The sequence below is a fragment of the Salvelinus fontinalis genome, chromosome 21 (assembly GCF_029448725.1).
Source record: "Salvelinus fontinalis isolate EN_2023a chromosome 21, ASM2944872v1, whole genome shotgun sequence".
NCBI classification, from domain to species: domain Eukaryota; kingdom Metazoa; phylum Chordata; class Actinopteri; order Salmoniformes; family Salmonidae; genus Salvelinus; species Salvelinus fontinalis.
In genome coordinates this window covers 33,606,190-33,633,410 of record NC_074685.1, presented here as the reverse complement: position 1 = coordinate 33,633,410, position 27,221 = coordinate 33,606,190, and the positions used below count along the sequence as shown (strand labels likewise).

General features: G+C 46.1%; 1 protein-coding gene across 2 annotated transcripts in view; it reads left to right on the top strand.

The window, feature by feature from the left end:
- Window positions 1–27,221, top strand: part of LOC129818725 (phosphatidylinositol 4-kinase alpha-like) — a 43,003-nt gene that overhangs the window by 717 nt on the left and 15,065 nt on the right. The window contains exons 2-38 of one of the 2 annotated variants that reach the window (XM_055874896.1): window positions 8,302–8,418; window positions 8,621–8,714; window positions 8,815–8,976; window positions 9,179–9,441; window positions 9,671–9,737; window positions 10,243–10,391; window positions 10,542–10,607; window positions 10,703–10,799; window positions 11,297–11,488; window positions 11,655–11,755; window positions 11,894–12,153; window positions 12,302–12,397; window positions 12,606–12,789; window positions 12,898–12,998; window positions 15,456–15,624; window positions 15,740–15,790; window positions 15,891–15,999; window positions 16,200–16,336; window positions 16,472–16,605; window positions 17,006–17,088; window positions 17,288–17,358; window positions 17,565–17,771; window positions 17,862–17,945; window positions 18,018–18,107; window positions 18,321–18,440; window positions 18,679–18,771; window positions 18,933–19,089; window positions 19,518–19,645; window positions 19,767–19,925; window positions 20,088–20,239; window positions 20,435–20,542; window positions 22,621–22,748; window positions 25,868–26,032; window positions 26,126–26,205; window positions 26,370–26,569; window positions 26,722–26,809; window positions 26,997–27,164. In XM_055874896.1, coding sequence (XP_055730871.1) covers window positions 8,302–8,418; window positions 8,621–8,714; window positions 8,815–8,976; window positions 9,179–9,441; window positions 9,671–9,737; window positions 10,243–10,391; window positions 10,542–10,607; window positions 10,703–10,799; window positions 11,297–11,488; window positions 11,655–11,755; window positions 11,894–12,153; window positions 12,302–12,397; window positions 12,606–12,789; window positions 12,898–12,998; window positions 15,456–15,624; window positions 15,740–15,790; window positions 15,891–15,999; window positions 16,200–16,336; window positions 16,472–16,605; window positions 17,006–17,088; window positions 17,288–17,358; window positions 17,565–17,771; window positions 17,862–17,945; window positions 18,018–18,107; window positions 18,321–18,440; window positions 18,679–18,771; window positions 18,933–19,089; window positions 19,518–19,645; window positions 19,767–19,925; window positions 20,088–20,239; window positions 20,435–20,542; window positions 22,621–22,748; window positions 25,868–26,032; window positions 26,126–26,205; window positions 26,370–26,569; window positions 26,722–26,809; window positions 26,997–27,164 — 4,830 coding nt within the window. Of the gene's footprint in view, window positions 1–8,301; window positions 8,419–8,620; window positions 8,715–8,814; window positions 8,977–9,178; window positions 9,442–9,670; window positions 9,738–10,242; window positions 10,392–10,541; window positions 10,608–10,702; window positions 10,800–11,296; window positions 11,489–11,654; window positions 11,756–11,893; window positions 12,154–12,301; window positions 12,398–12,605; window positions 12,790–12,897; window positions 12,999–15,455; window positions 15,625–15,739; window positions 15,791–15,890; window positions 16,000–16,199; window positions 16,337–16,471; window positions 16,606–17,005; window positions 17,089–17,287; window positions 17,359–17,564; window positions 17,772–17,861; window positions 17,946–18,017; window positions 18,108–18,320; window positions 18,441–18,678; window positions 18,772–18,932; window positions 19,090–19,517; window positions 19,646–19,766; window positions 19,926–20,087; window positions 20,240–20,434; window positions 20,543–22,620; window positions 22,842–25,867; window positions 26,033–26,125; window positions 26,206–26,369; window positions 26,570–26,721; window positions 26,810–26,996; window positions 27,165–27,221 lie in introns of both variants that reach the window. The other variant, XM_055874895.1, reaches the window with a different exon arrangement.

The following is a 27,221-nucleotide window of genomic DNA, read 5'->3' as shown; positions in this document are numbered from 1 at the left end:
CTACGTTAGTCATTCATTCCCAAACAAGGCCCTTGCTTTGGCTTGTCATTCCACATCGTTACACGATACAACAACAAGGCAGTTTTACACATTGGGCTAGTTCGTTTTGCATGTCCCGGTGCCCAGGAGGGTGAAGATTGCATTCAAGGACCAATGAAAAGGTCTAAAATGAACAAACTCCGCCTACCCGGAGTACCGTGTCTTGCAAAACGAACTAGCCCATACTGACAACCTAGTTTAATAACTGTAGCAAATAATTTGTTAGATACGCCTATAGCTGTCTGTCGATGATATGGTCGATTGTCATTCCATCAGAATGAGGAAGTTAGTATAGCCATTAGTTATCTAGCTAGCTGTCAAACCTGTCAAATGAGTTAACGCCCCCATTTATTTGTCAACATTGGTCATTGATTGATTTACTATTTACTTGAATGTGCTGTATTCGATATTTCAACCGTACGGTTTATGATTTCAACAGACATAGTTTACTAATTTGCCTTATTTCACATATCACAGTCATATAAAACCAACATGTTTTGGGTGTGTTGTATTGCGTGGCTAATTATTCAGCGGTTGTCAGGAAATCTGCGTGGGAGGAACTGTCAGCCAAACTCTATTCAAAAACTGGAAGTCATCAATAGTGGCAAGGCCACTAAAAATATTTTACTGCAAAAGTGGTTAAGTTGATGGCACCACCCCTTAACTCAAACAGTGCAGAATAATGCCAGGCTGGAGGGGGGAGTGGCCACAAACGTATGTAACCCAATATTACAAGCTCTGATATTTCTCAAATTTGTAATACAAGTAGTCAGCTGTCTGCCCTACACACATACATAGCATTAGGATATCTTCATGCATCTTGGAAATGTAGACCTGTAAACAGACAGATACAATAGGTGGAAATATCAACTCAAATATTATGGTAAATGTAAACTTTTTTGCACTCATTCAGTGCTCATGCCTGGAAATAATGCATACAGTTGCAAATATTTTGATGTTGTGGCTATTGAAATAGGCTCTACGGAAAACAAGTGGGCTCAGACATAGAAATAAAAACTTTTGGGGTCCAAGGTTCCTTAAATAATTTCTATAGCCCCTAGTCTTGCGATTTAAGTCAAAGGGCCAATCACAGATGACTTTTTATTTTTTGCTTCAAATCCAATATGGCTGCCGTTATAACATTTGATGGAGGTTAAACCACCTGTAAATAGGAATTTAGTAAATTGAGCATTTTTGTTTAGAATTGTGTACAACAGTCATGCCTATAAAGACTGTTGGTTTGAATATAAGTAGCTCTTGTTCATTTTGTATTGTTTTATTCTTGTTTGAATAGCCGAAGCCAACTAGTTTTTCAATGTGTGTTCATGTTTTAATCTCATTCACACACTTAAAGCATATCAACAATGGGCAATTCCACCAAAATATAGTAACAAGCACACATTAGCATAACCAAGTTACAGGAAAGCAATTGTAATACAACAGGCAGCTACTCTAGTAGTGTATAAATACAGCTCTCTTTTCCCCACTAAAACTAATTGTGCAAGGTTGATTCAAAGTCTTTGAGCTGACCAGGTCATGAGTGTGTCCTTAAAGGATGAGGAGACAATGTAGTCAGTGGTGGTTGTAGTTCTGGGGCCTGACCAGTAGCCAGTGGTGGTTGTAGTTCTGGGGCCTGACCAGTAGCCAGTGGTGGTTGTAGTTCTGGGGCCTGACCAGTAGTCAGTGGTGGTTGTAGTTCTGGGGCCTGACCAGTAGCCAGTAGTGGTTGTAGTTCTGAGAGCTGACCAGTAGCCAGTAGTGGTTGTAGTTCTGGGGCCTGACCAGTAGTCAGTGGTGGTTGTAGTTCTGGGGCCTGACCAGTAGCCAGTAGTGGTTGTAGTTCTGGGGCCTGACCAGTAGTCAGTGGTGGTTGTAGTTCTGGGGCCTGGCCAGCTTACACAGCTAACTGGTCATTCTGGGCAATCTGCAGCGACAAGGTTAGTATCCTTCCTGTATGACTGGTGGGGTATTGGGGCTGTGGGCTACATTTTTACAAACGTATTAAAAATGAAAAGCTTAAATCTCTTGGGTCAATAAGTTGTCTCTTTGTCGTCCGGGTTAAGGAGGGTTTGGCCGGTAGGGATATCCTTGTCTCATCGCGCACCAGCGACTCCTGTGGCGGGCCGGGCGCAGTGTGCGCTAACCAGGGTAGCCAGGTGCACAGTGTTTCCTGCGACACATTGGTGCGGCTAGCTTCCAGGTTGGAGGCGTGCTGTGTTAAGAAGCAGTGCGGCTTGGTTGGGTTGTGTTTCGGAGGACGCATGGCTTTCAACCTTCGTCTCTCCCGAGCCCGTACGGGAGTTGTAGCGATGAGACAAGATAGTAATTACTAACAATTGGATATGACGAAATTGGGGCGAAAAGGGGGTAAAAAAAATATATATATATATATATATATATATATATATATATATATATATATAGAAAATACCTTATTTACATAAGTATTCAGACCCTTTGCTATGAGACTCAATTGAGCTCAGGTGCATTTTGTTTCCATTGATCATCCTTGAGATGTTTCTACAACTTGATTGGAGTCCACCTGTGGTAAATTAAATTGATTGGACATGATTTGGAAAGGCTCACACCTGTCTATATAAGGTCCCACAGTTGACAGTGCATGTCAGAGCAAAAACCAAGCCATGAGGTCGAAGGAATTGTCCGTCAAGGCACAGATCTGGGGAAGGGTACCAAAAAATCTCTGCAGCATTGAAGGTCCTCAAGAACACAGTGGCCTCCATCATTCTTAAATGGAAGAAGTTTGAAACCACCAAGACTCTTCCTAGAGCTGGCCGCCCGGCCAAACTGAGCAATCGGGGGAGAAGGGCCTTGGTCAGGTAGGTGACCAAGAACCCGATGGTCACTCTGCCAGAGCTCTAGAGTTCCTCTGTGGAGATGGGAGAACCTTCCAGAAGGACAACCATCTCTGCAGCGCTCCACCAATCAGGCCTTTATGGTAGTGACCAGACAGAAGCTACTCTTCAGTAAAAGGCACATGACAGCCTGCTTGGATTTTGCCAAAAGGCACCTGAAGACTCAGACCATGAGAAACAGGATTCTCTGGTCTGATGAAACCAAGATTGAACTCTTTGGCCTGAATGCAAAGCGTCACTTCTGAAGGAAACCTGGTACCGTCCCTACGGTGAAGCATGGTGGTGGCAGCATCATGCTGTGGGGATGTTTTTCAGCGGCAAGTACTGAGAGACTAGTCAGGATTGAGGAATAGATGAACAGAGCAAATACAGAAGGATCCTTGATTAAAACCTGCTCCAGAGTGCTCAGGGCCTCAGACTGGGGTGAAGGTTCACCTTCCAACAGGACAATGACCCTAAGCACACAGCCAAGACAACGCAGGAGTGGCTTCAGGACAAGTCTCTCTGAATATCCTTTAGTTGCCCAGCCAGAGCCCGGACTTGAGCCCGATTGAACATCTTTGGAGAGACGTGAAAATAGTTGTGCAGCAACGCTCCCCATCCAACCTGACAGAGCTTGAGAGGATCTGCAGAGAATAATGGGAGAAACTCCCCAAATACAAGTGTGCCAAGCTTTTATCGTCATACCCAAGACGACCCGAGGCTGTAATCGCTGCCAAAGGTGCTTCAACAAAGTACTAAGGGTCTAAATGCTTATGTGAATGTGATATTTCCGTTTTTTATTTTGAATAATTTCTCAAAAATGTGTTAACCTGTTTTTGCTTTGTCATTATGGGGGATTGTGTGTAGATTGGTGAGGGAAAAACCTAACAAAATGTGGAATAAGTCAAGGAGTCTGAATTCTTTACGAATGCACTGTAAATAAAATCAAATCAAATTTTATTTGTCACATACATATGGTTAGCAGATGTTAATGTGAGTGTAGCGAAATGCTTGTGCTTCTAGTTCCGACAATGCAGTAATAACCAACGAGTAATCTAACCTAACAATTCCACAACTACTACCTTATACACACAAGTGTAAAGGGATAAAGAATATGTACATAAAGATATATGAATGAGTGATGGTACAGATTGGCATAGGCAAGATGCAGTAGATGGTATAAAGTACAGTATATACATATGAGATGAGTAATGTAGGGTATATAAACATAAAGTGACATAGTTTAAAGTGGCTAGTGATACATGTATTACATAAAGATGGCAAGATGCAGTAGATGATATAGAGTACAGTATATACATATACATATGAGATGAGTAATGTAGGGTATGTAAACATTATATTAATTGGCATTGTTTAAAGTGGCTAGTGATACATTTTTACATACATTTCCATCAATTCCCATTATTAAAGTGGCTGGAGTTGAGTCAGTATGTTGGCAGCGGCCACTAAATGTTAGTGGTGGCTGTTTAACAGTCTGATGGCCTTGAGATAGAAGCTGTTTTTCAGTCTCTCGGTCCCTGCTTTGATGCACCTGTACTGACCTCGCCTTCTGGATGATAGCGGGGTGAACAGGCAGTGGCTCGGGTGGTTGTTGTCCTTGATGATCTTTATGGCCTTCCTGTGACATCGGGTGGTGTAGGTGTCCTGGAGGGCAGGTAGTTTGCCCCCAGTGATGCGTTGTGCAGACCTCACTACCCTCTGGAGAGCCTTACGGTTGTGGGCGGAGCAGTTGCTGTACCAGGCGGTGATACAGCCTGACAGGATGCTCTCGATTGTGCATCTGTAGAAGTTTGTGAGTGCTTTTGGTGACAAGCCAAATTTCTTCAGCCTCCTGAGGTTGAAGAGTTGCTGCTGCGCCTTCTTCACAACACTGTCTGTGTGGGTGGACCAATTCAGTTTGTCCGTGATGTGTACGCCGAGGAACTTAAAACTTACTACCCTCTCCGCTGCTGTCCCGTCGATGTGGATAGGGGGGTGCTCCCTCTGCTCTTTCCTGAAGTCCACAATCATCTCCTTTGTTTTGTTGATGTTGAGTGTGAGGTTATTTTCCTGACACCACACTCCGAGGGCCCTCACCTCCTCCCTGTAGGCTGTCTCGTCGTTGTTGGTAATCAAGCCTACCACTGTAGTGTCGTCTGCAAACTTGATGATTGAGTTGGAGGCGTGCATGGCCACGCAGTCGTGGGTGAACAGGGAGTACAGGAGAGGGCTCAGAACGCACTCTTGTGGGGCCCCAGTGTTGAGGATCAGCGGGGTGGAGATGTTGTTACCTACCCTCACCACCTGGGGGCGGCCCATCAGGAAGTCCAGGACCCAGTTGCACAGGGCGGGGTCGAGACCCAGGGTCTCGAGCTTGATGATGAGTTTGAAGGGTACTATGGTGTTAAATGCTGAGCTGTAGTCGATGAACAGCATTCTTACATAGGTATTCCTCGTGTCCAGATGGGTTAGGGCAGTGTTCAGTGTGGTTGCGATTGCGATTGCGTCGGCTGTGGACCTATTGGGTCGGTAAGCAAATTGGAGTGGGTCTAGGGTGTCAGGTAGGATGGAGGTGATATGATCCTTGACTAGTCTCTCAAAGCACTTCATGATGACGGAAGTGACTGCTACGGGGCGGTAGTCGTTTAGCTCAGTTACCTTTGCTTTCTTGGGAACAGGAACAATGGTGGCCCTCTTGAAGCATGTGGGAACAGCAGACTGGGATAAGGATTGATTGAATATGTCCGTAAACACACCAGCCTATAGACTTAGGCGTCAACACTATAATATTAAAAGTCAAATATACTCACCGGCCAGTTTATTAGGTACACCCATCTAGTACTCGGTCGACCCTCCCTTTGTCTCCAGAACAGCTTGAATTTCTCGTGGCATGGATTTTACAAGGTGTCGGTAATGTTCTACAGGGATGTGGGTCCGTGCTGACGTCACGCAGTTGCTGCAGATTGGACGACGGTACATTCATGCTGCCAACAGCCTGTTTCATCTCATCCCTAATATGCTCTAATGGGTTTGTTCAGCAACGATGTTCAGATACACTGTGGCATTCAATCGTTGCTCAATTGGTATCAACATGTGCCAGGAAAACATTGCCCAAATCAGTACACCACCGCCTCCAGCCTGTACCGTTGACACCAGGCAGGAGGGGTCCATGGACTCATGCTGTTTACGCCAAATCCTGACTGCCATCAGCATGACGCCACAGGAACTGGGGTTCGTCAGACCTGGCAATGATTTTCCAATCCTCAATTGTCCAGTGTTGGTGATTGCGTGCCCACTGGAGCCGCTTCTTCTTGTTTTTATCTGATAGGAGTGGAACCCGGAGTGGTCGTCTGCTACAATAGCCCATCCGTGACAAGGACAGATGAGTTGTGCGTTCCAAGATGCCGTTCTGCACACCACTGTTGTACTGCGCCGTTATTTGTCTGTTTGTGGCCCACCTGTTTGCTAGCTCGATTCTTGCCATTCTCCTTTGACCTCTTTCGTCAATGAGCTGTTTACTTCCACAGGACTTGTTTTTTGTTTGTCTAACCATTTTTTGTTAACCTTAGGACCAGTGGTCACCAACCTTTTCTGTGTAAAGATCACGTTCGCAGTCAAAAAGCAAGCTGATCTACCACTCGGGTTATTATTTTCAAACATCACATAAAAAATGTAACATTAACCTAATAAAAATTGTTATGTAGGTATGAGGTTTGTGCTGCAGACAGGACTGACAATGTCGTTCTTCTCAGAGCATATTTTATTTCATAACTCAAGCTTTGATAGCAAAATAGATTAGTTTAGAGCCTGAAACCAACTTTTCGGTCCACCAGCCAATGTGGCAGGTAGATAAAAAATAAAAATAAATCTACCAGCCAAATAATATTTTGCCATAATTACACAAAAAATGGATGAGCGTGCTTTGTAATGTAACTGTGCTGCTGACCTCACAACGGCAGTCACGCACCCAAGCTAACTGGCTAAAGTTGGCTAGCTTGCTAGCTACTTCCAGTCACAAATGAGAGAACACCTCAGTCACCGTTTTACTCTCCCTAGCAGAGCTGGTTAGGCTGTTTTCATGTTATCTAGAACGTTAGTGACTGTAACTGTGCTGCTGGCAACAATTTCACTTTTTTTTGCCAGAGAAGCCTGTGTTTGGAGGATCTATTGGCACGGGTGTTGTTATTCTCCAAACACCAGCTTCAAGGGCATTATCACTATTATACTATTTCATCCTTCCGCAAGATATAGTCCCGACACAAATCTAGGGTTGCTACCTGAGCCGGCTGGCCATTATTACTATCGGTTCGGTTGCCAGAGACGTGACCCAGTCGGTCAGTCTTTTTTTATTTATTTTTTATCCCCCCAATTTTCGTGGTATCCAATCGCTAGTAATTACTATCTTGTCTCATCGCTACAACTCCCGTACGGGCTCGGGAGAGACGAAGGTCGAAAGCCATGCGTCCTCCGAGGCACAACCCAACCAAGCCGCACTGCTTCTTTAACACAGCGCGCCTCCAACCCGGAAGCCAGCCGCACCAATGTGTCGGAGGAAACACCGTGCACCTGGCCCCCTTGGTTGGCGCGCACTGCGCCCAGCCCGCCACAGGAGTCGCTGGAGCGCGATGAGACAAGGAAATCCCTACCGGCCAAACCCTCCCTACCCCGGACGACGCTAGCCCAATTGTGCGTCGCCCCACGGACCTCCCGGTCGCGGCCGGCTGCGACAGAGCCTGGGGGCGAACCCAGAGACTCTGGTGGCGCAGTTGCAGTGCCCTAGACCACTGCGCCACCCGGGAGGCCCCGGTCAGTCTTTTTTGATCTGTATCTATGGACGCGACCCAGTCGTTCGTTCTAAATGTTCTATTGCTACTGACTGGCAACGTTCTTATCCCTTGCTTTCTAGCTAGCCAACTACGGCTAACTTAGTCACTCAAACAATGCAGCCAGAATAACAATAAAGTAGCTGCATTTGCATATTTCTAGCTGTTTTCTAGTGACATTTATTTGGATACATCCGTAAGAATGAGCTAAGGATTCGAAATTTCACCTGGCATAGAAAATGTGCTCTCTCTTCAGGACACTGTTGTTCAGAGGAGCTAGCCAACAACACAGCTAACACAATCACTTCCAACTGAAGCTGGAAAGACTGCAAACTAGCTGCACTTTGTTTCGTTCTAGCTGTTTTCTATTGATATTTCTTTCTATATATACATACAAATTATGCTGATTCATGATTTCGACTCCCTGAGAAAAGCTTCCTGCCTGTGTCTGTCTCATCCAGACACATTCATTACTATAGGACAGCTGGAGAGCAATTTGAATTTTGAAACAATGTTGCAAATGTCGGCGAGACAGACAGCAAGGTTTATACAAATCACATGTTTGCTGTTTATCTCTGTTTCAGGTCCAGAAGCTACAATGCATGTGTCCAGTAGATTTCCGAGGGGTGTTCCAGCTGGACGAGAGAAGGAGGGATGCGGTCATAGCTCTGGGCATCTTCCTGGTCGAGTCGGACCTACAGGTAGATTGAACTGGAGCAGCTAGGCCTACTCTGACGCTGTTCATGGTTGCGTTTCTATAATGCTTTATATGGGACGGATGTTCCTTGAGTCCCTGACCCTGTCAGACCAATAACTGGCTCCTATCGCAGCACCTTGTCTGCCCCCCTTAGCTGTTTAGTGGCTTTTGCTCGAGTGGTTTGTGATGTGATGTTTTTATTGCAGCACAAAGATGCTATCATTCCCTACCTGTTGGGGCTGCTGAAGGGACTTCCCAGAGTTCAATGGATCGAAGAAAGCTCTGGAAGCAAGGGACTTGGTAAGGAAGTAGATGCAAGCAAGCGTTTGTCTGTCTCACGGCATTCAGTATGAATTCAGCCTGTCTGACTGGTTGATGGTATTATCTTCCTGTCCTACAGAGATCCTGCCGGTAGCAGAGAACTTCTGCTTCTGTCTGGGCACTCTTCTATCTGACGTTGCCCAGCGAGATAACACCTTGCGAGGACAGATCCTGGAGGCCATCATGGACATAATGCAGGTCCTGCTGGACATCTGCCTGGACCCAGAGAGCCATGATAAAGGTACCAGCATGCTCTCTGTCACCATTTCACTTTCAACAGTGTTTAATGAAAATGTTAGTTCCAGGTTAGTTATCGAGTTATTTTCTCTTGTACTCCTCACAAACGTTGTGTTATACGTAGATGGACACAGAAAGAGCATAGAATGAAAAAAGCAGCTATTTACCTGTCTGTCTCTTTCTCTCACCCCTCCCTTCCTCCCCAGAATACCTGTGCCGGTACACTGTGCCCTGCCTGTTGGGTGTGGCCCGGGCCTTTGGTCGCTATAGCAACACTGAGGAGCCCCTGCTGTCCAAGCTATTTCCGCGGGCGGGAGCCCCGCTCCTGTCCGGTGCCGAGGAGGCTGACCCGTCACGACGGCGCTCCTTCAACGACTTCCGCTCCATCATGCCAGCCTCGCTGCTCACAGTTTGTCAGGGAGACACCATCAGGCGCAAAGGAAGCTCCGTGTCCAGCATATCACAGCAGGTACTATTACCATACTATACCAACACTACTACCATTACTACTGCTACACCGTAGTACTGCCATTACTGCTCATCGTGTGTCAGGGAGACACCATAAGACGCAAGGGGTCCTCTGTTACTATTTCTATTTCAGTACAGAGCATGCGTCTATACTACCATACCCTGCCACTAGAGGTCAAAGGAGTCTCGTATTTGAAATGTCTGAAAATGTTATTTTCCTCTGTCTGTAGGCCAGTCCAGAGAGAGCAGGACTGACCCTCAGCTGCCCAGCTGATCCCTCTGCACAGTACTTTGAAGGTGAGGAAATATAAGAAAGACAATATATTTCGGAAGTATTTCAGTTGATTTAGTAGCCCATGTCTCACTTTTTGACTGATACTTTTCTCATTATATATCCCTCCTTTTCACCCTTCCTCTCTATCCCTTCCACTCACCCTCCCTCCCTCCCTCTTTCTATCTATCCCTCTCTATCCCTCCCTCTCTCCCCTCTCTATCCCTTCCTTCCTCCCTCTCTCTCTATCCCTTCCTCCCTCCCTCTCTCTATCCCTCCCTCTCTCTACTCCCTCCCCTCCCTCTCTCTCTCCCTCTCTCTCTCACCCTCCCTCGCTCTCTCACCCTCCCTCGCTCTCTCACCCTCCCTCTCTCTCTCACCCTCCCTCTCTCTCTCACCCTCCCTCTCCCTCCCTCTCTCTCTCACCCTCCCTCTCTCTCCCTCCCTCTCTCTCACCCTCCCTCTCTCACCCTCTCTCTATCCTTCCCTGTCACCCTCCCTCCCTCCCTCACACCCTCCCTCTCTCTCCAGGCTCCTATCTCCCTGATGGTAGTGCTGTGGACCCAGACTATTACTTCTCCACCATCAGTTCTAGTTTCTCTGTGTCTCCTCTGTTTACGGGTAGTGCCCAGGGAGAGTTTGACGTCCCTCTGGACATTCTGCGCCAGCTCCTCAACATGGTCAGTACATGTGTAGGATCAGAATGAGTACAACTGTAGAATCGGATTGGATAGAACTGTGGAATCGGATTGGATAGAACTGTAGAATTAGAACGAGTAGAACATCGTTTTTCAGAATGAATTTCGAAGTGTTCTGTTTGTCTTGTGCAGGTTGAGCAGTTTGTCTCTGAATCCTTTCTGAAAACACTGGATGACACCCTGCAGGAGCTTCTGGAGGCAGGTTCATTTCCCCTCTATTTGAATGACAGCACTTTCCTGTGTAGTCCTCGAGATGGATGTTACATCATGTTTGTTGTGTTCTCTCCCTCTAGTTGAACCCAGGTATGCACCTGCACTACAGGACCTTCAGTGATCCTCTGTATGTGACCATCTTCAAGATGCTCAGAGACACGCTGTACAACCTGAAAGGTAATAAACCCACTGGTCTCTCACCCTCACCTTTTTAAAGGGGGAAATCTGCAGCTGCTACATCCACTTTTGGACGTATAAATGAATGATATGTACCCATTTTAATAGAACTTATAAGTGCCTCATGAACTCAACTGTCGTACCCCATCAGAACTCAAAAGATAAGTTGGTTGTAAGCAAACACTGTACAGCCTCAAAACATGGTTACAATTATCATTTTGATTTCATGTATGAAATCAATTTGTGAATTTGAGAGTGGTTACATTTCTCCAGTCCAGTCCCTCAGCTGTTTAGCAAAACCAGTGTTATTGTTTGAACGGCAGATTGCCCCTTTTAACCTGACCCTAACCTTTAGCCTAACCTAACCCATCTCTAATATACAGAAAGCCTCTGATATGACCTGATTTTCCATTGTTCAGAATCAGTTCAGCGGACTGTTTGCTGCACGTGTTTCTGACTGTTCCACTAGCATGTTATTGATGTGACGGTGTTCCCAGACCTGCAGACGGGCTATGTGAAGGAGGTTCATGACTTTGTCCTGGAGCAGTTCAGTAGTAGCCAGTCGGAGCTGCAGAGGATCCTACATGACGTGGAGTACCTCCACAGTGAGCTGAGTCCTCTGAAGCTACGCTGCCAGGCGAACGCTGCCTGTGTTGACCTCATGGTCTGGGCCGTCACTGAGGAGCAGGGTAAGAGTGCGTTTACTTGTCGACCCCGTGCGCATGTCTTGAAAAGCAACAGCTCACGCATTTGTTTTGGGAATGAATTGGACACGTGTTGAGAGAAGAAAAAAAAAACCGTGTCATTCATTTGGAATGAACACAAACCGACTGTTGTTCATGCGTTTTTGATCAGGAGCTGAGAACCTGTGTACCAAGCTGTCAGAGAAACTGCAGTCCAAGACGTCCAGTAAAGTTATCATCGCTCACATGCCCCTGCTCGTCTGCTGTCTACAGGTCGGTTCTGCCGACAGTGGTTCCCTCCGAGTCGCTTCCTGTTTTTATCTGTCTTCACAATATTGTGTTGATGAGAATGCCATAATATGAGTATCAATTATACCTAATAGAAATGTTCCTGGGTGCGTTTGTGTGTAGGGTCTGGGTCGTCTGTGTGAGCGGTTCCCGGTGGTGGCCCACTCTGTCACCATGTCTCTCAGAGACTTCCTGGTGGTCCCCTCTCCTGTCCTGGTCAAGCTGTACAAGTACCACAGCCAGTACACCACAGGGACAGGCGAGGTCAAGATCCACGTGACCAATGAGCACTCCCAGTCTACGTTCAGTGCTCACGCTAATAAGAAGAGCCAGCCCTCCATGTACGAACAGCTCCGAGACATCTCCATAGACAACATCTGCAGGTGAGGGAAGACGACATGCTGTGTGACGCTACATTTGTTTTCAAAGAAGAGAAATATGAGCAACGTTCGCGCCTTTCATTCGCCGCTGTCACTAAGTAGGCGGTCTGTCTTTCTCTTCTCTCCACCCCCCCCCCCCTCCTTCTCTCAGCTGTCTGAAGGCTGGTCTGACTATGGACAGTGTTATAGTGGAGGCTTTCCTGGCCAGCCTGTCCAACCGTCTCTACATCTCTCAGGAGAATGACAAGTAAGTCTATCTGACCCCTCCCAACATCACCTCTTACTTTACTTATGAGCAGGCTGTACTACCTCTGAGAAAAAACTGTCAGTGTTAGCTAGTGAACCTCAGGTGACCTACCTAGAAAGACTGTCCTGCAGTGATTGATAGGAGCTCTAACCATCTCCGTGGCAGTGACTGGCAGCCCCTCTGACCAACTGTATGTCTCCCCCCCCAGAGAGGCCCACCTGATCCCAGACCACACCATCAGAGCCCTGGGTCACATCGCGGTGGCTCTGAGGGACACGCCCCGCGTCATGGAGCCCATCCTGCAGATCCTACAGCAGAAGTTCTGCCAGCCGCCGTCACAGCTAGACGTACTCATTATAGATCAGCTGGGATGCATGGTCATCACTGGGAATGTGAGGCGCTCACACACTTGATCCTGTCTTTTATACTCATTCCCTCTTCCCTCTCTCCCCGTTGCAATACATCCCTCAGTAAACGCATCATTTTCTCTCACCTCACAGCAATATATCTACCAGGAGGTGTGGAACCTGTTCCAGCAGATCAGTGTGAAGGCCTCCTCCATGGTCTACTCCACCAAGGACTACAAGGACCACGGATACAGGTGTCCTCAGCCCCTACACCTTTGCCCCCTATCCTATCCTCAGTGGCGAACCATGACTATAGGACCTAGGGCTTCAGAGGGAACAAAAATCTTCCAATACGTTGTACCAAACAAACAAAAAAATCAAGATGAGGACAGAAAACATGATATCTTCTGTAGTTGGACCGTTGTAGTGACGGAGGAGCGATGCTTTTTGATGACATCATGAATGAATCAAACAGGCCTGGCCTCGCTTCGGGCTGCCGCACACACAGAGTCAGAACCGGCACGGACACGACATGTGACACACAGCATAAAATAATGCGACCGGCAAAATAAAAAAGCACATTGACCACGTTTACATGCACACAGTATTTCGTATAGTAGCTTAAGGTCTTATTCGGGATAAGCTGTTTACATGCATTTTTGATATCCCACTCACTAGTATCTCTGAAACCATGAATAAACAGAACATTCCTAATTTAAGATCATATGGGTTAAATGGAGTAGTAACTGACATATGGACAGTGACTGTAGGTCTATAACCTCTCACATGTAGTATAATATTAACTCCTGCAGAATTATGCATTTATTGCAGTAAAATGATACAACAAATGTTGATTTAGTCTCGGGAACAGGAGTGGAGAAATACGCTTTCTTTCAGCATCTCTTGAGAAAAATGCGAATGTGGGTGTCACGTGTTATCTTGGACACTGTTATGCAACCAGACAGTATTTCGACCACATAAAATATGCACCCAAGACGAACTGAAGTCTTATCAGAAACGTGTTTCATCGACTTCTCAGCTTTTCATTTCCTTAAAATGAAATTTTGCACAGGATCATTCTTTCCACTGCTGTGGAGTTATTAAGTTTTCTCCCCGGTTCCTAAACGAAACCGACAACTTTACCGGTGTCAGCTAGATTACTAATGCATTCATTCTATTGATGGGCGTTCTGGTGAGCACTGCTTTATTTAGTCTTCTGGGGCAACAAGTTATGACATAAGAGAAGCTGCATGTATCTACCTAACTGTAGTTGACAAACAAATGGCCTACCAAATGTTGGAAATTATAAGCAAAAACGTATTTAAATTGGGTGTGAAAGTAGTATAACCCAGTAGGTCAGCGTTTCCCAAACTCTGCATGTTTTGGTTTTTGCCCTAGCATTACAGCCGTGTAGTACTCCAACAAAACCCAAAACGTGCACCTCTTGGGGTCCCCGGGACCGAGTTTGGGAAACACCGCAGTAGGCTATATCGTCCAGTAGCCTGCAGAGTATCAGCAAAACAAATGATTCTAGATGTATTATGGTGGATGGAACTGCGCAGGTAGCCTACTTTTTGAAGGGATTCGTTTGACAATCAGGTGAGAACATCATGACACAACACCTGTGAAATGTGAAAATGAGCCTGCGCAGACTGCGAAAAACAACAGTAAACAGAATAAGATGTTTACATGCCACAGTATCCCTTCTAAGATCAACATATCCCAGCTATCTTATCCGGGTTTCTCATGACCTGGATACAAGCTTTTCCAGGTTATGGTAAAATGGGATATGATTTGTAGGGTGCCGTCTTTCGGGTGGGACGTTAAACGGGTGTCCTGACTCTTTGTGGTCACTAAAAGATCCCATGGCACTTATTGTAAGAGTAGGGGTATTAACCCCAGTGCCCTGGCTAAATTCCCAATCTGGCCCTCATACCATCATGGTCCCCTAATCATCCCCAGCTTCCAACCCCAGCTTCCAATTGGCTCATTGATCCCCCCCTCCACTCCCCTGTAACTATTCCCCAGGTCATTGCTATACATGAGAGTGTGGAGGGGTTAATACTGTTTTTAATGATGTTTATATGCGTCAACTCAACAAAACAAAAAAACGGGATATTGGTGTGCGTGTAAACGTGGTTACTTTTTACACAACCTATGATAGCCTAACACCACTGTCACCAATAGAGACAACAACAGTGTCACATCAAAGGTGACAGGCTCGTTGTGCTGAAAGGACAGCGACCGTAATACCTGTCCACTTCAGTTTTGGTCGAACACATAGACGCGGCTGATAGACAGACGACAGCAGTCACACACAGCATCAAATAATGTTAAAGAATAAGCAGCCCATTCACTCCAGTAGGCCCCACCCAATCAGAACAATACAAAAGGCCTTCTGTCCAGCTTCTGAAGGCCTAGCCAATGGCTGGCTGAACTAGCTAGATTGTTCTACCCAGAGACCACCAAATAAAAATCCTGATTGGCTATTTTTTTCCCTTCAGTATTGACCCACTCGCTTTCTGACTCAAACTAAAGAGATGAAATCAGAAGATCATTCAAATGATTGTAAAAATAAATACATTTAGTTTATATCCTTAGGCCTTCCCTGTTCCCCACAGTCCCCCACTGCCGAACCCCTACTCACTGCCCATAGCCAGCTCCATGACCCACTATACTAAAAACGACTATGCTAATCTCGTGTGTTTCAGACACTGTTCCCTGGCGGTGATCAATGCGTTAGCAAACATAGCAGCTAACCTGGCCGCAGAGCAGATGGTAGATGAGCTGCTGGTCAACCTACTGGAGCTGTTTGTCCAGCTGGGACTGGAGGGCAAGAGGGCCAGCGAGAGGGCCCCGGACAAGGGCCCTGCACTGAAGGTACACTCCATTTACACAGTAACCATAACTTAGGCTAGACAATAAGGTTCCTCGACAACAGGCTTGTGTTGTTTTGCGTTGACATTGTTTCGCTATCGTTTTTTTACATTTTCAGGCGTCGAGCAGTGCTGGGAACCTTGGAGTGCTGATTCCTGTTATTGCCGTGGTATGTGGGTTGCCTCTATACAATTCTGTTTTCAACAGTTTGTGCAGTACAACTTCATCTATACACTCCGTGTTGATCTGGATCTCCTCCCTCTGTGTAGCTGACGAAGCGTCTGCCGCCCATCAAGGAAGCGAAGCCTCGCCTGCAGAAGCTGTTCAGAGACTTCTGGCTCTACTCAGTGGTGATGGGCTTCGCTGTTGAGGGATCAGGTGGCTGTTTAAGATGATTTTAACATATACTACAGTATACCACCAGGATTGATACAATATATAGAATTGACTCAACATGGTTTAAATGGTGGGCTAATGTTACCCATCTGATGGAAAGATTAAAGTGAGTTTATCAGGCTAACAGTCATTCTGCTGTGTAAAAGTGCATGGGTTTATTAAGGGTTTTGTGTGTTGTGCAGGTCTGTGGCCAGAGGAGTGGTATGAGGGAGTGTGTGAGATCGCCACCAAGTCTCCCCTCCTCACTTTCCCCAGTGGAGAACCCCTACGCTCTGAACTACAGTACAACTCTGCCCTGAAGAACGACACTGTCACAGCTGTACGCATCCACACACACACACACACATACACACACACATACAGATCGTGTACAGACATAAACACACGTCCTACTACAAACACACACACACACTTGGCTGACGTTCCCTGGTTTTGTGTGTGTGTGTGTTTTCAGGCGGAGCTGAATGACCTGAGGAGCACCATTATAAACCTGCTAGATCCTCCTCCTGAGGTGTCTGCTCTCATCAACAAACTAGACTTTGCCATGTCGACCTACCTACTGTCTGTCTACAGGCTGGAGTACATGAGGTAAGGAAAGATGGGAAAGCAAGCCACTTTGGACTATTGAGATGCACCCTGCTGTTTCTGAGCTGTCTCGAGTCTAGCAGTTGGAGGGTAGGTATAGATGGAGGAATCTCCCAGTCATTCATATCATGCCTCCGTTTCCAATCCATCTCTCCCCAGGATGCTGCGTGCTCTAGACTCTGACCGTTTCCAATCCATCTCTCCCCTCTTCTCTCACCAGGATGCTGCGTGCTCTAGACTCTGACCGTTTCCAATCCATCTCTCCCCTCTTCTCTCACCAGGATGCTGCGTGCTCTAGACTCTGACCGTTTCCAATCCATCTCTCCCCTCTTCTCTCACCAGGATGCTGCGTGCTCTAGACTCTGACCGTTTCCAATCCATCTCTCCCCTCTTCTCTCACCAGGATGCTGCGTGCTCTAGACTCTGACCGTTTCCAGGTGATGTTCCGCTACTTTGAGGACAGAGCCATCCAGAAGGACAAGTCTGGTAAGCTGCATTACAGTTATTAGTTATTACAGGTAGCACAGGTATTACAGGTAGCACAGGTATTACAGGTATTTTACAGGTATTGCAGGTATTGCACAGGTATTGCACCGATATTACACATTTATTACAAATATATTTGGCGTTTATTCCACGTGTTTTAGACAGTGATAAAATGAATGTCTCCTCTCTTTGTCTCCAGGTATGATGCAGTGTGTGATAGCCGTTGGGGACAAAGTGTTTGAGGTCTTCCTACAGATGATGGCTGAGAAGGTAAGGTTGTCGGATAACACTTAAAACCCAACACTAGCCATGGAGTCGTACAACGAATATTTGAGGACCGTCCTCAGATTCCATCAAAACGGAGAGACGCAAGAACATCTGAAAGTCAAGAACACCTGACCGTCTGTGGAGCATGTACTCTCCAATGATTGGTGGGTTGGTTTAACCGTTGCTCTCTCCTGTGTTTCTCTCCCCAGCCGAAGACTAAAGCCCACGAGGAGGAGTTGGAGCGCCACGCACAGTTCCTATTGGTCAACTTCAACCACATCCACAAGAGGATCCGTAGGGTGGCCGACAAATACCTGTCAGGTCTGGCCGAAACGTTCCCCCACCTGCTGTGGAGTGGCCGCGTACTGAAGACAATGCTGGACATCCTGCAGACCCTCTCCCTCTCCCTCGGCGCGGTACGCGCACATGCTCTCTATTATCCACCTGCCATTGTTATTCTCTGTGACCCCTCAATGTATTGATTTGTGCTCCTGCTTTGTGTAAAGGACATCCATAAGGACCAGCCGTACTACGACATCCCGGACACCCCCTACAGGATCACTGTACCAGACACATACGAGGCCAGAGAGGTAGGAATGGGTGTTTTGGTGTGTGTGTGTGTGTGTTCTGAATGTTGCGTTGACGTTTCTCTGTGGTTGTAGAGCATAGTGAAGGACTTTGCTGCTCGCTGTGGGGAGATCCTGAAAGAAGCCATGAAGTGGGCCCCCTCTGTCACCAAGTCACACCTACAGGTGATTTTCACACACACACACACACACACACACACACACACACACACACACACACACATTTTGTAAAGGAAAAGCAGATGGAAACGCATTTCAGATGTTCTGTCAAATCATTGTTCATGAAGAGCTTCTAGATGGCTTTTTTGAGGAAGTCAAGGTTTTAGATGAGTCTTCTCTTTGTTCCCTGTTTTTGATGTTCTTCTTCATCATCTCCAGGAGTACCTGAACAAGCATCAGAACTGGGTGTCAGGTCTGTCCCAGCACACTGGCCTGGCCATGGCTACAGAGAGCATCCTGCACTTCGCTGGCTACAACAGACAGAGCACGACGCTAGGGGTGAGAATACACACACACACCTAAAATGTATTTCCATTCAAAATCGTATTTTCCCTAACTCTAACTCCTAACCCGAATTCAAACCCTAAACCTAACCCCTAAGCCTAAAATAGCCTTTTTACAAGTGAGGACCGGCAAAAAATATCCTCACTTCTCAGAGTTGTAGGACGTCTGGTACTCACAAGTATAGTAAAACGTGTCCACACACACACTAGCCAAGTCCCTTCCTCCCCTCCAGATCACCCAGCTGACAGAGAGGCCAGCCTGTGTGAAGAAGGACTACTCCAACTTCATGGCCTCACTCAACCTGAGGAACCGCTATGCTGGAGAGGTACAGTGAGACACTGCTACAGTTCTAGACCGGACACTCACTTCTTCATATTTCACTTCTTCATATTTCTTCGGCTGAGTCAACAGAACAATGTTGCGGTTCACATCGACATTGCGTGTGTGTGTGTGTGTGTGTGTGTGTGTGTGTGTTTCTCCCTCCAGGTGGCAGGTATGATTCATTTCATTGAGGCGGTGCGTAGCCAGTCAGACCTGTCCACCCTGATGGTCAGACAGATGACAGAGGCTCTTGACACTCAGAATCCTGAGGCCTTCACTGAGAACATGTTCAAACTGGCTGCTCTGCTCATCAGCACTAAAGGTGTGTGTGCTGACAAGTTTTTTTGATTTGCGAGGGAATGAAGGCACCATGTAGCCCAGGGTCGGGCAATCATTTCCGCTCGAGGGCTACATCGGGCTTTCAAAATTCAGCTGAAGTGCTGCACATATTTGTCCAGATCGATTTGTTCATCAAAAGTATATAGCGGGCCAGAGAAAGGGCAGCTATTTGAAAATGTATCGGTCCATTACAATGTCTACATACTTTCTGTCTAGTTTTAGACGTTCAGGAGTGGCCTGGATTTATTATAGATATATATAGATGTTTTGTTTTGTGCTCATCCCTGATATAGCCCATTGGGGTGTGTCTTTTCATGGATATAGTCTCTTAGACAGACCGACCACAGGGAAAACTGGACGTCTGTCTAACCCATTATATTGAAGGCTTGTGTTGTCTCTCTCTCTGTGAAGAGTGTGATCCTCAGCTGCTGCACCACCTGTGTTGGTCTCCTCTGAAGATGTTTACAGAGCACGGCATGGAGACGGCTATCGCCTGCTGGGAGTGGCTGCTGGCTGCTCGCACTGGAGTAGAGGTCCCGGTAAGTATCTGGAGACATCTATTGCCGGAGTTGAAGTAACATTGTGTATTTCTGTGAAAATAGTGGTGGGACCCGGATTCAAACCCACACTAATACGGGTATTCGCTCTCTCTGTCTGTAGTTCATGCGTGAGATGGCGGGAGCGTGGCAGATGACAGTGGAGCTGAAGATGGGCTTGTTCTCTGATGCTCAGGTGGAGGCTGATCCCCTAGCAGCCTCAGAGGAGAGTCAGCCTGTCCCCTGTCCCCCCGACGTCACCCCTCACTGCATTTGGATAGAGGTGTGTGTGTGGTGTGTGTGAGTTCAATCCAGTTCGCTTAAAATACTAGAGTAAGTGGAATTCACTGCATGAGTCCTACGTGTGCTGTTAAAACGTTTTCATTCCATGCCCCCCCCCCCCCCTCCAACTCGTCTTCTACTTTCTCCCTCTTTCTCTCTCCAGTTCCTGGTTCAGAGGTTTGAGATAGCAAAATATTCCAGTGAAGACCAGGTGGAGATATTCGGGAGCCTATTACAACGCTCGCTCTCCCTCAATGTAGGCGGGGCCAAGAGCAGCCTCAACCGCCACGTGGCCGCCATCGGACCTCGCTTTAGGTCCACACACACACATATACATACACACACACACACACACACACACACACATATACGTACACACACACACACACATATACATACACACACACACACACAGACACACACACACGATCCAGTTTCTGATTCAGAGCAAATTCATTGAGGTAATCTCTGTGTGTTTGTGTATGTGTGTGTGTGTGTGTGTGTGTGTAGGCTCCTAACTCTGGGTCTAGCACTGCTCCATTCTGACGTAGTCACCAACACCACCATCAGAAATGTCCTCCGAGAGAAGATCTACTCCACCGCCTTCGACTACTTCAGGTACATATACACACACACACACACACACACAGGAAGTTCTACTCCACCGCCTTCGACTACTTCAGGTACACACACACACACAGGAAGTTCTACTCCACCGCCTTCGACTACTTCAGGTACACACACACACACACAGGAAGATCTACTCCACCGCCTTTGACTACTTCAGGTACACACACACACACACACACAGGAAGTTCTACTCCACCGCCTTTGACTACTTCAGGTACACACACACACACAGGAAGTTCTACTCCACCGCCTTTGACTACTTCAGGTACACACACACACACACACACACACACAGGAAGTTCTACTCCACCGCCTTTGACTACTTCAGGTACACACACACAGGAAGTTCTACTCCACCGCCTTTGACTACTTCAGGTACACACACACATACAGGAAGTTCTACTCCACCGCCTTTGACTACTTCAGGTACACACACACACAGGAAGTTCTACTCTACCGCCTTCGACTACTTCAGGTACACACACACACAGGAAGTTCTACTCCATAGTCCTTCACTACTAACATGGGCGATGACTTTCCCTCTCTAAATCAGTATCTTTACCACAAGGAGAGAGCGTCATGTGGACTCAAAACAATATGCGATATGACATTTTAATAAATAGTTTGGGGAATGGCCTCCTCTCCGAGGGAGGATCCTCAAAGCCAGATGATGTGATGCCAGGTAGCACTATGCAGGGGAAAGGAGTTCCAGTGATGGGTCTTGAGGTTATTATAGCTGGTGGTGGTTAAACGGCAAGCGTGAGGAATGTGCATTATTGTGCAGTGGTTATAGGCTATAAGGTCAATAGGTCAATGACATTCCACACATGGCTACCAGAAAAGCGGAGAAGAAACAGGACACTATGCTGCTGATGATACGTTTGTATTCATTCCCAATCAGTGGTGTAAAGTACTTAAGTAAAAATACTTTAAAGTACTACTTACAGTTGAAGTCGGAAGTTTAAATGCACCTCAGCCAAATAAATATGAACTCAGTTTTTCACACTTCCTGACATTTAATCCTAGTAAAAATTCCCTGTCTTAGGTCCGTTAGGATCACCACTTTATTTTAAGAATGTGAAATGTCAGAATAATAGTAGAGAGAATGATTTATTCAATATTTTACTTATTTCATCACATTCCCAGTGGGTCAGACGTTTACATACACTAAATTAGTATTTGGTAGCATTGCCTTTAAATTGTTTAACTTGGGTCAAACGTTTTGGGTAGCCTTCCACAAGCTTCCCACAATAAGTTGGGGGAATTTTGGCCCATTCCTCCTGACAGAGCTGGTGTAACTGAGTCTGGTTTGTAGGCCTCCTTGCTCGCACACGCTTTTTCAGTTCGGCCCACAAATGTTCTATAGGATTGAGGTCAGGGCTTTGTGATGGCCACTCCAATACCTTGACTTTGTTGTCCTTAAGCCATTTTGCCACAACGTTGGAAGTATGCTTGGGGTCATTGTCCATTTGGAAGACCCATTTGCGACCAAGCTTTAACTTCCTGACTGATGTCTTGAAATGTTGCTTCAATATATCCACATCATTTTTACTTCCTCATGATGCCATCTATTTTGTGAAGTGCACCAGTCCCTCCTGCAGCAAAGCACCCCCACAACATGATGCTGCCACCCCGTGCGTCACGGTTGGGATGGTGTGCTTCGGCTTGCAAGCCTCCCCCTTTTTCCTCCAAACATAACGATGGTCATGATGGCCAAACAGTTCTATTTTTGTTTCATCAGACCAGAGGACATTTCTCCAAAAAGTACGATCTTTGTCCCCATGTGCAGTTGCAAAAAAATACGCTAGTGGCCATACCACCTGTTGAACACACCTGTTCAGGGTCGGGCCTGATTATTACTGGGACGGGAGACCGCCTGTGAATACCAGGTGCCGTAAGCTAAAATTATAATACTAATGTAAAAAAAAGTATTTATTATGCAGAATGTTGTTGTTCGTAACACGTGTCATTGGCCCGATGGGGGATACTTTGGGCCAATGATCCAGAGGTCAGGATTTTCTCGTGTTAATTAATTGTATACTTCCCTCATTCTCTCCCCCCTTTAGTGCTCCTCCTAAGTTCCCTACTCAGGGGGACAAGCGTCTGCGCGAGGACATCAGCTTCATGATTCGTTTCTACGCCAGCATCCTGTCGGACAAGAAGTACCTGGCGGCGTGCCAGCTGGTTCCTCCCGGTGAGCTAGGCGCCGTGCCCACCCCCAGCACCCTCTCTGCCGGGATATTCGGATCACTAATCGTGTCCAGCACTTCTCCGATATCGATGCTAAGTAAGCCTACAGCGGTGGAAACACCGGCTGATTAACAACAGCATTGCAAGACTACAAGAGCATGTTTTTACACAGGTCAAATCTGACGCCTGATCAGGCTCTTGCTACGTTGCTCATAGATCGATAAATCTTTCGTCTGTAGGATCTCACACTATCTATTCATTTATATTTCTTTCTGTCTCTCTTTCTCTAGCTTTTTCTGTCTCTCTTTCTCTATCTTTTTCTGTCTCTCTGTCTCTCTTTTTCTTTCTGTCTCTCTGTCTCTTTCTTTCTGTCTCTCTGTCTCTCTTTTTCTTTCTGTCTCTCTGTCTCTCTTTCTTTGTCTCTTTTTTCTTTCTGTCTCTCTTTCTGTCTCTTTTTCTTTCTGTCTCTCTTTCTGTCTCTTTTTCTTTCTGTCTCTCTTTCTGTCTCTTTCTTTCTGTCTCTCTTTCTTTATATCTATTTTACTCTATCCATCTATTTGTCTGCTGCGGAGCAAGGCGCAGATTTGCCACCTCTGATAAAATGCATGATTGATTATTTATTATTCTACACATATCATGCCGATCCGCCCCTCAGCTCGATTTGTCAATTTGTCAACAAAAAGAAAACAAACAAATTGAGAAATTTGAGACGTATTTCCTCTCCACCACCCACACCGCTCCTTCCTCCTGTCCGTCCCTGGCGTCCCCAAGAACAACATGATCTCACTTCATAACACATCGGATCGCGCCAGGTAGAAACTAGCCCTAACCACAGATCTAGGATCAGATTACTCTACCCTCAATGGTAACCCTTTACCATCAGGTGGGTGAAATAATGTCTGACTGTATCAGCGGTTAGGGGTAAATTCTACCACTGCCTGTGGGAACAACGCATGGCCATCTCATATAATACAGGACTAACGTTATAAAGCTCATCATATCGCTCTTCAAAAACTCCTTCCTCCATCGAATGCTGAGACAATGCTCGCCGCCTCATTTATATTTCCCTCCGGTTCACAATGTCTTGTCCATGGATGGTGATGCATGTCCGTGTGGATTTAGACAGGAATGAATGCATTGAGTGGTAGAGAGGGGGATGCATGCCAATGTTGTTTTAGATGAATGCATTGAGGGATGGAGAGAGAGAAAGATGGAGCTAGAGAATGTGAAGGAATTAGGCGTTAGATGGACAGAGGTAAATGACTTAAGTGTAAATGTAATGTAAATGTAGGTAATTGCAGCAGGAGATAGATAAGTTTGGAATGGAGAGAGAGGGATAAAGAGATATGGATAGAGAGTGTTAAATGAGGAAGGACATTAGTTTTTGCTTAGTAAATCAGTCGGGAAAACCCCAGGGCCCAAACAATGAGGGATAGAAAGACTGTGTGTGTGTGTGTGTGTGTGTGTGTGTGTGTGTGTGTGTGTGTGTGTGTGTGTGTGTGTGTGTGTGTGTGTGTGTGTGTGTGTGTGTGTGTGTGTGTGTGTGTGTGTGTGTGTGTGTGTGTGTGTGTGTGTGTGTGTGTGTGTGTGTGTGTGTGTGTGTGTGTGTGTGTGTGTGTGCTTTATCCCTACCTACAGTGTATTCAGAAAGTATTCACACCCCTTGACTTTTTCCACATTTTGTTGTAATAGCCTGAATTTAAAATGAATTAAATAAAGATATTTTTTTGTCACTGGTTTACACACAATACCCTATAATGTCAAAGGAGTATGATGTTTTTAGAAATGATTACAAATTCATTAAAAATGAAAAGATGAAGAGTCAATAAGTATTCAACCCCCCCAAGCCAAAATAAGTTCAGGAGCAAACATTTGCTCAACAAGTCACATAATAAGTTACATGGACTCACTGTGTGCAGTAATAGAGTTTAAGATGACTACCTCATCTCTGTAAGGTCCCTCAGTCAAGCAGTGAATTTCAAAGTGTAGATTCAACCACAAAGACCAAGGAGGTTTTCCAATGCTTTGCAAAGAAGGGCACCTATTGGTAGATGGGTACAAATAAAATAAAAACAGTCTTTGAATATCCCTTTGAGCATGGTGAAGTTATTAATTACACTTTGGATGGTGTATCAATACACCCAGTCAATACAAAGATAAAGGCGTCCTTTCTAGGAGGAAGGAAACCGCTCAGGGATTTCACCATGAGGCCAAAGGTGACTTTAAAACAGTTATAGAGTTTAATAGCTGTGATAGAACTGAGGATGGGTCAACAATACTAACCTAATTGACAGATTATGTTAATATTGTGGATATGGCACTAAAGTAAAACTGAGGCAAAGAACTTTACTTTTTGTCCTGAATACTAAGTGTTATGTTTGGGACAAATCCAACACATCACATCACTGAGTACCACTCTTCATATTTTAAAGCATGGTGGTGGCCGCATCATGTTATGGTTATGCTTGTCATCGGCAAGGACTAGGGAGTTATTTTTCGGATCAAAAGAAACGGAATAGAGCTAAGCAAAATCCTAAAGGAAAACCTGGTTCAGTCTGCATTTCACCAGACACTGGGAGACAAATTCACCTTTCAGCAGGACAATAACCTAAAACACAGGGCCAAATATACACTGGAGTTGCTTACCAAAATGACATTGAATGTTCCTGAGTGGCCTAGTTACAGCGTTTACTTTAAATTGAAAATCTACGGCAAGACTTGAAAAAGGCTGTCTAGCAATGATCAACAACCAACTTTACTGAGCTTGAAGAGTTTTAAAAAGAACAATGTGCAATTATTGTACAATCCAGGTATGCAAAGCTCTTAGAGGCTTACCCAGAACGATTCACAACTGTAGTCGCTGCCAAATGTGATTGTAACATTTGATTTACGGGGTTGAATACATATCTAATCAAGATTTTAATAGTGTTATATTTGTAATTCGTTTTTTTACAAATGCTCGAATTTTTCTTCTACTTTGACATTACAGAGTATTTTGTGTAGATCATTGACAAAATAATGACATCAATTTGAATCCCACTTTGTAACACAACAAACTGTGGAAAGAGTAAAGGGGTGTGAATACCTTCTGAAAGCACTGTATGCCTGTCTCTGTGTGTGTAGACAACCAGGACCCGTCTTTGAACAGTCTCTCTGTGATGACGGCCCAGGACCCCAGGAGCACCATGTCTCATGACTCCAGCTCCCGCTCCCAGCAGAGTGGCCAGAGTGGCTGGATCAACACCTACCCTCTGTCCTCTGGCATGTCTACCGCCTCCAAGAAGTCAGGTAACACACACTCACACACACACACACACAGACAGACCGACTCAATGTGCTCACACACACAGCGAGATCTGACCATGTCCTTTCTGTCCCCAGGCATGTCTAAGAAGAGTAACAGAGGGACTCAGCTCCATAAGTACTACATGAAGCGCCGGACCCTGCTGCTGGCCTTACTGGTGAGGGCTACAGTGGGGATTTTTACTGTGGAAGGTTTCAGTCCAGACAGAAACATTCCCTTTGACTCTCCCTCCTTGCTATTCATTTGCTGTTAGTCTACATTCTGACCGTCCACTTTGTTGCTAGGACTGACGTCCTCTCTCCCACCCCTCCACCCCTCTAGGCCAGTGAGATTGAGCGGTTGACTACCTGGTACAACCCTCTGTGCACCCAGGAGTTGGCCATCGCTACAGAACAGTCAGTGGAGACCAGCATCGCCAACTGGAGGTCCAAGTACATCAGCCTCAGTGAGAAACAGTGGAAAGACAATGTCAACCTGGCCTGGAGTATAGCTCCTTATCTGGCTATGCAGCTACCTGCCAGGTATACACACACAGTCTCACACAGACACATGTACCCAGAGAGGAAACGTGGAAAAGCTTTAGATTGGTTCCACCTGAATAATAACTGTTGTCAGGTTGAAGAACGTTGTCATTGTGGCATGTTAGTGCTAACCCTCTCGTGTGTGTGTTCAGGTTTAAGAACGATGCGATCGTGGCTGAGGTGACCCGGCTGGTGAGGCTGGACCCTGGAGCGGTCAGCGACGTACCTGAGGCCGTCAAGGTGAGTCGACTGCTGAACTACAGGTTATCTGATACACAGGAGTGGCCAATGCTCATCATACCTCAAAGATGTTTGTTGAAACATGTTTTTTTATGTCAGAGCCATGAAGTTCAGGTTTAAAAGTGGTGGTGTTTCAAATTGAACGTTTTTTGTCATTCAACAAAATAAATAATGGTGTGTTTTCTAGTTCCTGGTGACGTGGCACACCATTGATGCAGACTCTCCAGAGCTGAGTCATATCCTGTGTTGGGCTCCTGCTGACCCTCCCACCGGCCTGTCCTACTTCTCCTCCATGTACCCCCCGCACCCCCTCACCGCTCAGTACGGGGTCAAAGTACTACGGTCGTTTCCTCCGGTATGAAACAGACACACACACACACACACACACACACTTTATACCGTCACTTATCCT